The following is an 11,818-nucleotide window of genomic DNA, read 5'->3' on the forward strand; positions in this document are numbered from 1 at the left end:
CAATATGACATTCAATTTAATGTCCAATATAGCATTCCTCGATCTTTTTAAATTTGAAAATGACTGAGGTCGAGAAGGATAAGGGTGTTCCAAAAGAAAATAAAGATACTATCAGGGGCTTGTTTGATAGTTTTGCGAAATTGGAGAGTTTGTTAAAATATATTTACTCGAAATATATTTTGGTGCCTTCAATTTAACAGCCGTGCGATTAGGTATGGACGGTGATCAGTGAAGCAAAGTGGCGCACATCGTGAGACCAAGAGGAACGGTCGTGATGCAGCCTCGGTGTGATAACTAGGCGGCTGGGATTCAAGGAAAAGCCTTGACGTCCTATCGCTTCTCTCGACATTATAAGGCCAGGGGTCAACTGAAAAGTACAGGGCGAGGCGGAGGGAGGGCGAGGCGAGCGAAATCGAGCGGAGAGGAAGCGAGGGCAAGATTTGGGGTTTGTCTTCTCTTCGCTACTCCTTGTTCTTCTTCTTCGATTCCAGAAATGGAGCTCCTTCCTGTTGCTGCGCCTGCAGTAGGCGTGGGATCGCGCAGGGCTTGAGAGTAGCTGCTAGTGGAATCCTCCTCCGAAGCAGAGGCAGCTCGTGAGGCGAATCCGAGGAGGTTCCTTGGCTATCACAGGGGGGGAAAAAATAGAAGCTTGCTCGTTTTTCACCTTTTCCTTTTCTTCTTTTACTTGATGGATCGGTTCCCAGCCATATATCCCCTCATCGATCTCAGGAAAGGTGGCGTCTTTTTTTACATATTTTCTTGGTTTCCTTCCTGTCACTTATTTCCCTTGGTTAGCGTCGGTGTTTCTTGCATGGATCTGCTTTTTGGTTGATAGAATCTTCGAATATCGTGAGGAGATTTCGTGAAAGATTGGTTTTTTCGACTTTGTTTCAAACTTTACATTTTCTGTACTGAAATTTATGTTGATTGACGTTTTCGCCTTGTTCTACTTCTTTTGTTTGGATGCCTGTTGCTTGGCTTTTGGGTTCTTAAATCTATTTGTTTGCTGAGGTCTGATGGGAGTGTAAGATGTAAACTGTTGTCTTACTTGATGTTGATGTTCCTTTTGGGATTTCAAACTGAAAAGTACAGAACAAGAATATTTGGGAAGAAATATGTGTATCCACCTTTATTTTGGAAGATCTAGGCAGATACAACGAACCTTATCATTTATCCATTAGCAAAACTATATTAGTGACAGAGTAGAATAAAATATGAAGATGTGTTTTTTTTGTTAGAGAAGATGTTAACTCTTTGCCGCTGCAATTAGTAGTTTAATCTTGTTTATGCTATCAAATAAATGTAATGTTTACACTAATTCAAAAGAGATGCAAAATGGAAGCTGTTAATGAGCAGAAGGAAACTTTGAATTATATAACATGTGTATTAACTCATTTAGTTCTTTTCATTTCCCATAACCTTCTTATGGTTAACTAGTTAAGTATGGTTGAAATTGTTCTCTAATGAAAATTTTTTACACTCACCAAAATTAGTAGTTTCAGCATATCATTCCCAATAAATAGGTCAACCTAAGCAATGGCTTTGGAGGAGTAATTGAAGAAAAACATTGAAATGAAGATATCATATAAGCGCTTCTTACAAGCAAGCGTGATCACGGGCTGTAATGGAATTAAGAACCATGGGCTTATGCTGAAAGAGGGGAAGATACAATTCATGAATTAAATTTTCCAATGAAGAGAGTTTAGAATTCAGAGACCAGTTCTCTTAAGGATACTCAGGCAGCAATATCAACTAAGGCCTGATCATGTTTCAGTTCCAAGGAAGTTTCATAGTTCAACTTCTTACACCTGTTTCCAATCAATTATCTTTTGGGTCTTTGTATTGATTTCAGAAAAATGCTGGGCACCAATTCGGACGGGGTTTTAATCATGTTCATTTTATTTCAATTGTGTGATGGGATTTTCCTTGCTGATGACTTTTAATTCTACTAGATACTTGGTTAATTTCTTGTGTGTTTGGGTGACTTTTTTTGGTATGTTAAAGAGCAAGGGGAAAAAAAAATCTAGACATATGATTTGCCCAATCCAGGCTAATTGAACTCAGTTGTGAGCCAGAGACGTCAGGAAACTCTAGGGGAGTATTCATGAAAACAAAGATGACTGAATCATGAAAACAAAGATGACTGAATCTTCAACCAATGAATGAAAAAGAGCCCAAGTGAATTTTGAAAAAAAAAATTGTTTTGTTCATGCTAATGATACTTTTATTTTACTCATACCTTCTGAGATTTTACCCTTTTTTTTCATTTTCTCATTAATGCTCATGTTGGTTATTTGTGTAAAAATTGGCTGTGCCTGAGCTAAAAGTTGGGAGAGCACTGGGCTAGCGTTAAAAAATAATGCCTGAAATGATATTCTAACATTGCTCCAATCTATTGTCAAGTGTCATTGCTCAGATTCTTCTTTAGTGCATGTATCGTTGCCTTTTTCATTTCTATGTTATGATGTTGCATTATGTCATAAAATTTGACTATCTTTGGTGGTGTGCAGTGGGATGGAACTTTATTTAGAACTTTGGAAAAGAATATTGTTTATTACATGCATTGGAGATGATGATCTTTATATTTATCTTTCCTTGTTTTCTTGTTCATATTTATATTTATATTTATGTGTCTGATTTTGTTTTATTTACAAATTTCATCTGCAGGTTTGGGATAAATCTTCCTGAAACTTCCCGTATAAAAAAAATTGTACGTAGTCAAGATTTACTAGTGCATTAGGTCAAGATGAACTCCAACAAAGGTCTTGCAGACAGCTGGATTGCAAAGTCTAGTTCATTGAACAAAGTTACTGCTTTAAATCCCAATGCAGCTGAATTTGTTCCTTCATCTCTTAAATATACTTACGAAACCACCAAAATTTTAGATGCCACCAAGCTTGATCATCCAGGATCTTCTAGAAAAGCAGTCTTAGACAGATCAGAATCTAACACTTCAAATAACTCGGATGATGAGGTACACCAGTACTGGCGCCAACAACTTCCAGATGATATCACTCCTGACTTCGAAGTCATAGGAGAAGCACTGCGTGAACCTGGACACCTTACACTGGCAGGTTTGTCAATCAATGATAATGCTGAACGACCCAAATTTCCAGGATCAATGACCAGTCAGATATTAGATATGCGGCAAGATCTATCTTCTCCAACTCTCAGAAATGTCAGCTTGAGTGGAAAAATGGAATTTCCTGGATCTATATATGCTAAAGAACAATCATCCGTTGCTCGCATGACTTCAATGGCTAATGTATGGGGTAAGTCATTTGTCAATGATGAACTGCAAGACAGGCACTTTCATGATAGTGATCTTACTGCTGGTTCAATGGGTGATAATATTTTCCTTGAGAACTCGGTCACTGATCCCATTGAGTTCCTGTCATCACAATTTCCTGGATTTGCTGCTCAGAGCCTTGCAGATATTTATTATGGAAATGGATGTGATTTAAACTTAACCATCGAGATCTTAACTCAGCTTGAGGTACGTCTGTGGGTGTTTAGGATACTTATATAAATTATACTATGGTGGTTATCATGGACCCATAGATTGGTTCTATTTTAAGAAAGTAAAGAAGATATGATTCCCTTGTTAGATAATTTAACTGATATTGCAGAGAAGCCAGTATCATGATATAAACAAAAAGGTAACTTGACAAAATTTCATCATCCAAGCTTTGCTTGGAATTTAAAGCCAGGTGGTAATAACCCAACTGTTATCTGCAAATCCTTGAATATGATAAATCTTTGTGAAAAAAAATAAATCCACTTCTGGTAACAATTAATCAAATATTGAATAAGTAGAAATATTTTCTGAATTTCAGAGAATTTATTTGGTCTGAATGTTTGATGATACTATTTTCAAAGTGCATAACTGTTAAAAAAAGTTACTGAAATGTGTATCAATAACACTATATAGCACTAAATCATTGCCCTGGATTTAGAAATATTGATGGAAAGAAAAAAAAAAGAATCTCTTAATTTTTTGTAGTAGAGTAAAAAGTTTTGAACGTATTTTGGTTGATTAAGTGTCTCTCTTCTATAGTCTATATGTTGCATGTTGCAAAAGGTGAAATCTGTCACTCTGGTGGCGCCCCCCATGTTGTCTCATTCTGTTTATCATTTGGAGGCAAATGATGATATTTATGTAAATATGCTTAGCAACAACACTGTAGGATTCTTCTAGGACCACTTAAGCTGCAACATATGTAGATTGATATCCAGAGGAAAAATAGAGAGAACACTAGCAGCTCTTTATGATTCAGAATTTCCAAAAACATCCTGGCTGGTTTATTGTGACTTAAAGCAAAGCCTCACCTTTTCCCCTTAACTTTTAGAATGGGCTGACATTTTTACCACTTATTAATTATTGTATATAGGAAGATATTATGAATAACTTGATTGTTAGGACAACTCTGATCTTGGAAGGTACATGCTCAAATGTTTCCATGTCATGGTCAAGATTAGCATTATGAAGACAAGATTGAGGTCTGTAGAATACCCTTGTATCCCATTCGTTTTCCTATCAGAAAAGAATTTTCTGTCACAAACAACCACAGGAGAAACACTTCTTCTCTATCTCATGGCTTGTTTCTAACAAGTTATTATCCTTCATTTGCTAATTTGACAATTTGTGATTATATTTAGACAGATGTTAGCTGTCAGTGTTTCTTTGGTTTGTTTTTGAGGTGTAACCACGAAATAGTAAGAATTGTTCTGATTAGTTTTTGCCTTCATGGAGTATAATGACTGATAAAACTCAGTCTGATTAAATTGGTTGGAAGGGTTCCTGACAAATAATTTTTTGTTGCAGCTTCAAGTTGATGGCAGTTTTGATCCGAACGGTGATTCAAATCCATTGGCTGCCCCAAACTTTAGTCCACTGGACTTTCCTGCCCTTCCAGTGGCTGATTCTCAGAATGGGTTGTCAAAATATGGAGATAACCAACATGGCTCTGATTCATATAGATCTCCTGCCATATCAAAAGGCGAAATTGATTTTGCTTCTACTGTTAGGAAACTGGCATCCCAGGATTCTGGTCACTGGAAATTTGAAAGAAATGGTTCTGCTGATGGAAATGCTGGTTCAAGTAGAAGTTCCCAACTTTTAGGTAGCACATATAATGGTAACACTAAAACTGCATATGGAGATAAATGGAGTAGTTCAAGTTCAGTTCGTTCATCTCCTGTTTGGCTTGAGACTGGGGATGCAGTGGGTAATAAATATTTTTAAGATGACCACTCTCTAACTTGTGCATTTTGTTTAACAATTCTGTTGATGTAGGTGATGTTTTGCTTATATATTTCCTAGTTTTTTTGTGACAGCAAATATATATTCGGATACAAGAGAGGAAGCTCGTGATTTGGCACGCCTTCGAAATGCATGCTTTGATCAGGTAGATATTCTCCCTCCATTGGTATTCTAATGAGGAGACCAATTAATTTCCATGATAAATAAGATTTTTAGAATAATTGTTTGATGTTTTAACTGTTTCTCAACAGTCTGATATTCTTGAATATTTTATGCCTGGTAATATGCAAACCAATATGGATAACTAGATCTTAGCGACAGATAAAGCAAGGCCTATGCATAATAACGGCAGAGGGGACTAGGCTACATGGTAAAGTTTCCTAGTTGTTAGTCATTGCAAGGTTTAAAATTTCAACCCGTGTCGAGGTTTCGGTCTCAGACTGTCGGTATCGTATGCTGTGCTGATACGATTTTGGTATTTTTTTATTTATATATAGTAATTATTAGATAAATATATTTATTATGTATAATTTTTTTAAAAAAATTGTATATTGATTTTATATAAGTTCTCCATTATTAAACAACTTAATATTATTAGAAAAAATAATTAAATATAACTTTTTTTTAAAAAAAATAATTTATCAATAATTTAAATTAAAATTGGTACATCATAATATGTTATCTTACTAATACATAGGAGTGGCGTATAGAAGCATTGGTTCTTGTATTATTTTGCTTAAATAATCTTTATAGTTCTCCAATGTCCAGATTAAATAATCATAATTATTAAAATTAATACAAAATACTATTTTGTATATAATAATTATATAAATTAACTATTTTTTATTTAATTAATTAATAATATAAGTAATATATATTTAAAATAGTAAAAAAATGAGAATATCAATTAAACATTAAAATGGTAAAAAATACAAAATAATTTTAAAATATATCAGAATATAAATTTGATTTATTAGAATTTTTATAATTTTTTTAAAAATTTGAATTTTTTAGAATTTATTTAAATTTTTTTAGAATTTTTAAATAAAATTTAAAACATTAAAAATAATTTCAGAGTATTATTTAATAAAATTTAATATTTTTTAAATTTTAAATATATTTTTATATTTTATTGGGATAATTAATTAGGGTTTATAAAAGTCTCTTTCAAATATCACTTAAGTGGGAATTATTTAATTTATTTAAATTGTAATATTAATTTTGCACATTAACGCCCCCCCCCCCCCCCCCTAAAAACGCATGCATGCCTGCCCAAGACACCTCGAGGGTGCCTCCGGCGGCACCGGAAGCGTTCGGCAATGCTTTCAACTCCACTAGAAGCAATGCGGGCGTGCCTTCAATGCCCCGCAAATGCCTCCGACAGCGCCGGAGGCGTCCAGCGATGCCTCCGGTGGCATCAGAAGCATTTGGCGACACATCCTTGCTACTCGAGACGCACGCGTGACGTGCCAATTTCGCTTCTCCGGCGGAACGGTAAAAACCGTCTGTGTTGGGCCTTGGGCGCTGAGTCATTGTACAATTATCTATTATCTATTCAAATATAATGGTAAAGTTTTCTCCATAAAATGTTTTGGTTTTATCTATCAGGTTTTGGCCCTTGGCTTCCATATTTAATTTGTTAATTTGATTCATAAGTTTGCGCTTATAGTTTCCTTTGCTTCTTTTGCTGCAAATACAAATTTTCTAGAATAAAGAATATATTAAATAAAGTTCCCACTCAATGTTTGGTTTTGGATATTTTTGTCCTAAGAGCTATTTTTGGAGGGGAAAAAAATAAAAGTGAATCCGGAACAGCTATTGTAACCAAATTGATAATAAATGAAATTTTCATCACAATCAATCTTCATGGCCCAAATTTATTTATTTTTTCTTGGATTGCTGATTGGTTATATGGCCTTTCTTTGCAATGGAGGCCATCAATTTTTTTTTATTTTTCTAGTTTATTATAATATAATATTTGTGAGAATTTGGTAATGATGTTGATTAAAATAAATAATTATATAAATTTTTGTTAAGAAAAATTAAATACTAATCATATTGCTATATCTTTTGGCTCATGTTAACTGTATTAATAATTATGAACATGTTTTTATCTCCTCAGTTAATCCAACTGGTCTTGTTTTAATGTTTTCCTGGTTACTTTGCTATGGGATTGAACCAACTAATTTCCTTGTGTCTAAACTATCATCATGATAATATTTCCCTAATTAAGTTTGAAGTATCATTAGCTAAAGAAATTTGTTTCTTGAAGAGCATAAGGATATGTTAGTTTTCTCAATTGTTCTTTCACCAACTAATTATGTGCGGAAATCTGCAAACCAACAAGATACTCAGTTGAAATGTGTTCAAGGCTACTAAGTGTTCTTCTCCCAGGATTTTCTCTACTCCTATCTCATGTATACATATTTCAGCTTCTTTATTTCTGGGTGGATGGATTTCCATTTGTTTGATGTCTATGTTTCAATTTATATTCAGTAAAAATGTTATAACTGTTCTTCTGGACTTCAGAGTATTATTATAAAAGAATACCTGCATACTTGAAGTAGTTAAACGCAAAGCCAAGTCTGATAGCTTCATGTGGTAACGAGCAAGAAGAATTCACATTATGTTGCAACTGTTTTTTTTTCTTTTTTCTTTTTGTCTGTTTTACTCTTTTCGACTGTTGTGCTGCTCTGATTTTGGAATGCTTGTGAGCTAATTTCTTGTTGATTCGTCGTGGTTTTCTTGGCATGTGCTTCAAGAATTGCTTGTAGAAGTTAGTTGTTTTCGTGGATACGTTTACAGGCAAGACAGGCCTATCTAATCGGAAACAAGGCTTTAGCGAAGGAATTGAGTTTCAAGGGACAGTTGTACAACATGCATATGAAAGCTGCTCATGAAAAAGCCAAAGAAGAAATCTACCGAAAAAGGTCAGGCATTCTTAGCTAAAAGCTTATATATCCCGGTATTGTATATATTATGCTCTGAAGAAAGTCACTGTTGCTACGGTTATTAATTACCTGGCCATGCAATGCGTAGATAAAGGATAGGTAGACAATTCGATATCTTCCATTTCAGTGAATTCACAATGGATAATTTTTGTTGGCAATCATCACTTGACCGATCCATTTCTGCATTTATAAACTACAGACATGAACAATTCCTACAACTGTATACTGAGGGATCCTTTGGCTTTACATAAACAATTGAGTCTTTTTTAAGGAAGTCCAATTTTAGCTAATCAGTATCATTGCCTTTTGAACTTCATTTTTCGATTTGTGCTCATGCTAGATTCTTCGAGATTGCAGTTGTTTGGCTACTCACTAGCTAGAGTGTTCCTCTATATTTTCTCAGGAACAAGTCACAGGGCTACGGCGGGGAGCAAGACCGCCTCATCGATCTGCACGGCCTTCATGTGACTGAAGCCTTACAAGTTCTGAATCATGAGCTAAGAACCCTGAGGAGCACAGTGAGGGCTACCCGACAGCGACTGCACGTAATGATATGCGTGGGGACTGGCCACCACACCAAGGGCTCTCGAACTCCTGCAAGGCTTCCGGTGGCGGTTGAACAATACCTCCTAGACGAAGGCATTCGCTTCAGCCAGCCTCAGCCCGGCTTGCTGAGTGTTGTGATATACTGATGTTCGATATACATCGCGGAGGTGCAAAGGTCAGAAAAGAAGGGGACATGAGGAGGAACAAAAATGAGAGGAAGTCGATAAAACAACGACGACAACAAAAAAAAAAAAACTATCAATTCTTGCATTGTATATTTGAGGTGAGGTGAGAAGAGGCATAGTAGTGATACAAAGTTTCTAGATACACTAATATAACATTATGAAACTAGCAATCATGTCTTCCTTGTCTCCCCTCTTTGGCCATGCAATCCAATGCTATTTGGATTGTGCTTAGCATAACCCATAAAAGAATCGGTCAAGCCGAACCGGATCAACAGGACTCGGTTTATTTTCGCCCTGATCGCCTGTTTTGACACGTGTAAGATTAATATTATCCGCATTGCGATGAAGCCTATACCGTCGAACCTTGCTAATCCTACGTACATAGCATTGGCATGATCGAAATTATAGACGTTCACGGACTTTTTCCACACAAAAAAAAACATACAATTAAAAGCGGGCGTCTCTATCACGTAACTCTCCCGCCACCCCCATTTAATTGGAAACCACGTTTGGCGCGTGACGCCGACCATTTACGACGCCGCGCTGAACCGCTCAACTACGCGTCACATTTCTGGCCACCACTTGGACGGCAATGGGACGACAATCTCATAGAGATTAAATCTCCAACTCTATATAAATATTAATATTAATTAAATTATATATATATATATATATATATATATATATATATATATATATATAATATTATTATTATTTAATAAATATCGTTATTAAAAATATGCAGTGATGGAAATAGCATCCTTGTATCCATCCCCTTCAACGGATTTGAAAAATACAAACTTATATCGGAAAATACTTTTCGAATCCACTCCGTTTCGGAGAAAATTATAATCCTAACCACTGCTAATTATTTAGCTAGTTAAAATATGCCAAAAAGTCCACGATTAATTCGCGATTTGCTTATTTCTCCCTCGTTGGACTCGGTCGTCACCGCGTCCCGAAATTAATTAAATAATGAATTTGTTTTAGTTAGACTCGGCCCGGATCTCGTTTCAAATTTCAGGGTTGAAAAAGTAAAGAATCTCAGTGACCAAATTGAAATATCTTAATTAATTAATTATCCGGCGTCTGGTCGTCTAGTGAATCACGTGCCTTAAATGGAAGCCGGCTATAAATAAACAGCAGCGGAAGCGGCCGAGTTCCGCACACTTGGACCGTTCCCGGCTGGCGGAGCTCGGTGGATTAGGGATCGAGAGATGGCGGACGCGGGCAGGAAGCGGGGGCCGACCAACTTCGCCGTGGCCTGCGGCCTCCTCAGTCAGTACATCAAGGAGAAGGGCAGCGTTGCCGATTTAGGGTTCGGGATCGCCAGGGCGGCCCCCGAAGGTAAAAGGCCTTGCTCCTGATGGCACTTGTTCGATGCTTCTGCTGGGAAAATTTTGATTCTTTTCTTATTAGTGCGTGTTGTGGATATTTGTTGGATGCTTGAAAATTTTTTATCTTGATGCAACTCGCCTTTTTCGGTCGGTTCTATTCAAGGTTTTGCCCGAGAAGTTGAATCTAATGGAGTATTCCGATTGTTTATTTCAAAATTTGTGCCGGAAACTCTGTTTGTTGAACATTGCGTCACATTTTTCAGGCAAATCGGAGTCGTTTCGTGTGCCGATCACTATGAATTTGCTGCCAAGCGCAGACGTCTTAGGCGGAGAGGAGAGCGACAAAGAAAGTGAAGGGGAGGTTGTGTCCGATGAGAACCCTATGGGTCTCTTTTCCCAGCGTTCCGGTTTCCTCACCTCAGCGTCGGACGATTCCAGGTCTCAGCTCTCATCCCTTGAATATTACGAGCTTGGGACCATAGTCAAAAAATCTATCATCTAGTTTTTTTTTTTTTCTAAATCATGGTTAGATCCATTTTTAGCCTTTAGTCTTTTCTCTGATAAGAAATTTGAAGGCGATCTAAGCATTTCTCCTATTACTGTTGCAGGGTGACAGAACAATCACAGCTTACAATCTTTTATGGAGGAAAGGTGCTGGTGTTCGACAATTTCCCGGCTGAGAAAGCTAAGGATCTGATGCAGCTAGCGAGCTTGGGTAACTCTGATCAAAACTCAACCTTGGTTCCCAAAGCTGCTACTGATCCTGTGCTTCCCCAACTCAATCTGTCAAAACTAGCACAACCTAATCTCTCTGGTAATGCATCATCCCTTGTAGCCAAAACAAGATTTTGTTGGAACCTCTTCAAAGATTTACTGATGTCCTAATGTTGAACTGCAGATCTTCCTATTGCTAGAAAAGCTTCGCTCACACGATTTCTCGAGAAGAGAAAAGATCGGTAGGTAATCATTGTTCATAATTTTGCAACAAGTGTTGATTGTTTGAGTTAGTTTAATCGGTTAAACTCAAAATCTTCAGGATCAGTGCAAGAGCACCATACCGAATTACTACTCCATCACCTCAAGTGGCTACTCCTATGAACCAAGAGGACTTCAAATCATGGCTCGGGTTGGGTCGTCATTTTATTGCGCCTGGTCTGAGTCTAAACTCTGAGTATAGCAGATAAAATTGTTTGAAAGCCGGATGCTGATGCTACTTCCTTAGAAACAATTTTACACGAAAACTTAGATTGCTTCTTTTTTTTTGGAGGAAATTGTCTTCCTTCTGTCAGAAGTCATATTGATGTTTTCGCTGATGTTTTAAGTTGCAGTACTTGCTGCAACATAGAAATCAAAAAGCATAAGGTTAAATGCTTGATTTCTGGGATCTTATTGACAAAATGTTTGTTTTCTAAATATACAAAGCATTCTTCTAACCTTCTGAACAAACAATAAGATTTCTCATGTCGATAGCGAAATCCTGCATCAAGATTTGCATCTGTTTCATGATGACAAAGCAATGTTGAACTTGAGGCTTTC

The 11,818-nt window shown here is 36.6% G+C and overlaps 2 protein-coding genes across 3 annotated transcripts; both read left to right on the forward strand.

Moving 5' to 3' along the window:
• The first annotated feature begins 340 nt into the window (after window positions 1-340).
• Window positions 341-9,131, forward strand: LOC121976925 (polyadenylate-binding protein-interacting protein 7-like). Of its 2 annotated transcripts, none has more exons than XM_042529347.1 (6): window positions 341-734; window positions 2,668-3,496; window positions 4,826-5,228; window positions 5,338-5,408; window positions 8,069-8,193; window positions 8,618-9,131. In XM_042529347.1, exons 2-6 carry the CDS (start codon window positions 2,747-2,749, stop codon window positions 8,904-8,906), a joined length of 1,638 nt encoding a protein of 545 aa, XP_042385281.1. In that variant the 5' UTR covers window positions 341-734; window positions 2,668-2,746; the 3' UTR covers window positions 8,907-9,131. The 2 variants fall into 2 exon arrangements, with proteins under 2 accessions (XP_042385281.1, XP_042385282.1); XM_042529348.1 differs by having other exon boundaries at window positions 341-729.
• Window positions 9,132-10,091: 960 nt separating this feature from the next.
• On the forward strand, window positions 10,092-11,715 carry LOC121976928 (protein TIFY 10a-like). Its single transcript, XM_042529350.1, has 5 exons — window positions 10,092-10,292; window positions 10,546-10,720; window positions 10,891-11,096; window positions 11,181-11,238; window positions 11,319-11,715. The coding sequence occupies exons 1-5, from the start codon at window positions 10,163-10,165 to the stop codon at window positions 11,464-11,466; spliced, it is 717 nt and encodes a 238-aa protein (XP_042385284.1). The 5' UTR covers window positions 10,092-10,162; the 3' UTR covers window positions 11,467-11,715.
• Window positions 11,716-11,818: the final 103 nt, after the last annotated feature.

The sequence above is a fragment of the Zingiber officinale genome, chromosome 4B (genome assembly GCF_018446385.1).
Source record: "Zingiber officinale cultivar Zhangliang chromosome 4B, Zo_v1.1, whole genome shotgun sequence".
NCBI lineage: Eukaryota > Viridiplantae > Streptophyta > Magnoliopsida > Zingiberales > Zingiberaceae > Zingiber > Zingiber officinale.

What these genes read in the sequence shown, in the direction of transcription:
- LOC121976925 (XM_042529347.1), top strand. Translation starts at nt 2,747, where the DNA reads ATGAACTCCAACAAAGGTCTTGCAGACAGCTGGATTGCAAAGTCTAGT. An exon ending in GAAATGCATGCTTTGATCAG is followed by an intron (nt 5,409 to 8,068) that starts GTAGATATTCTC and finishes ATACGTTTACAG; the next exon opens with GCAAGACAGGCCTATCTAAT. An exon ending in GAAGAAATCTACCGAAAAAG is followed by an intron (nt 8,194 to 8,617) that starts GTCAGGCATTCT and finishes ATATTTTCTCAG; the next exon opens with GAACAAGTCACAGGGCTACG.
- LOC121976928 (XM_042529350.1), top strand. Translation starts at nt 10,163, where the DNA reads ATGGCGGACGCGGGCAGGAAGCGGGGGCCGACCAACTTCGCCGTGGCC. An exon ending in AGCACAACCTAATCTCTCTG is followed by an intron (nt 11,097 to 11,180) that starts GTAATGCATCAT and finishes GTTGAACTGCAG; the next exon opens with ATCTTCCTATTGCTAGAAAA. An exon ending in CTCGAGAAGAGAAAAGATCG is followed by an intron (nt 11,239 to 11,318) that starts GTAGGTAATCAT and finishes CAAAATCTTCAG; the next exon opens with GATCAGTGCAAGAGCACCAT.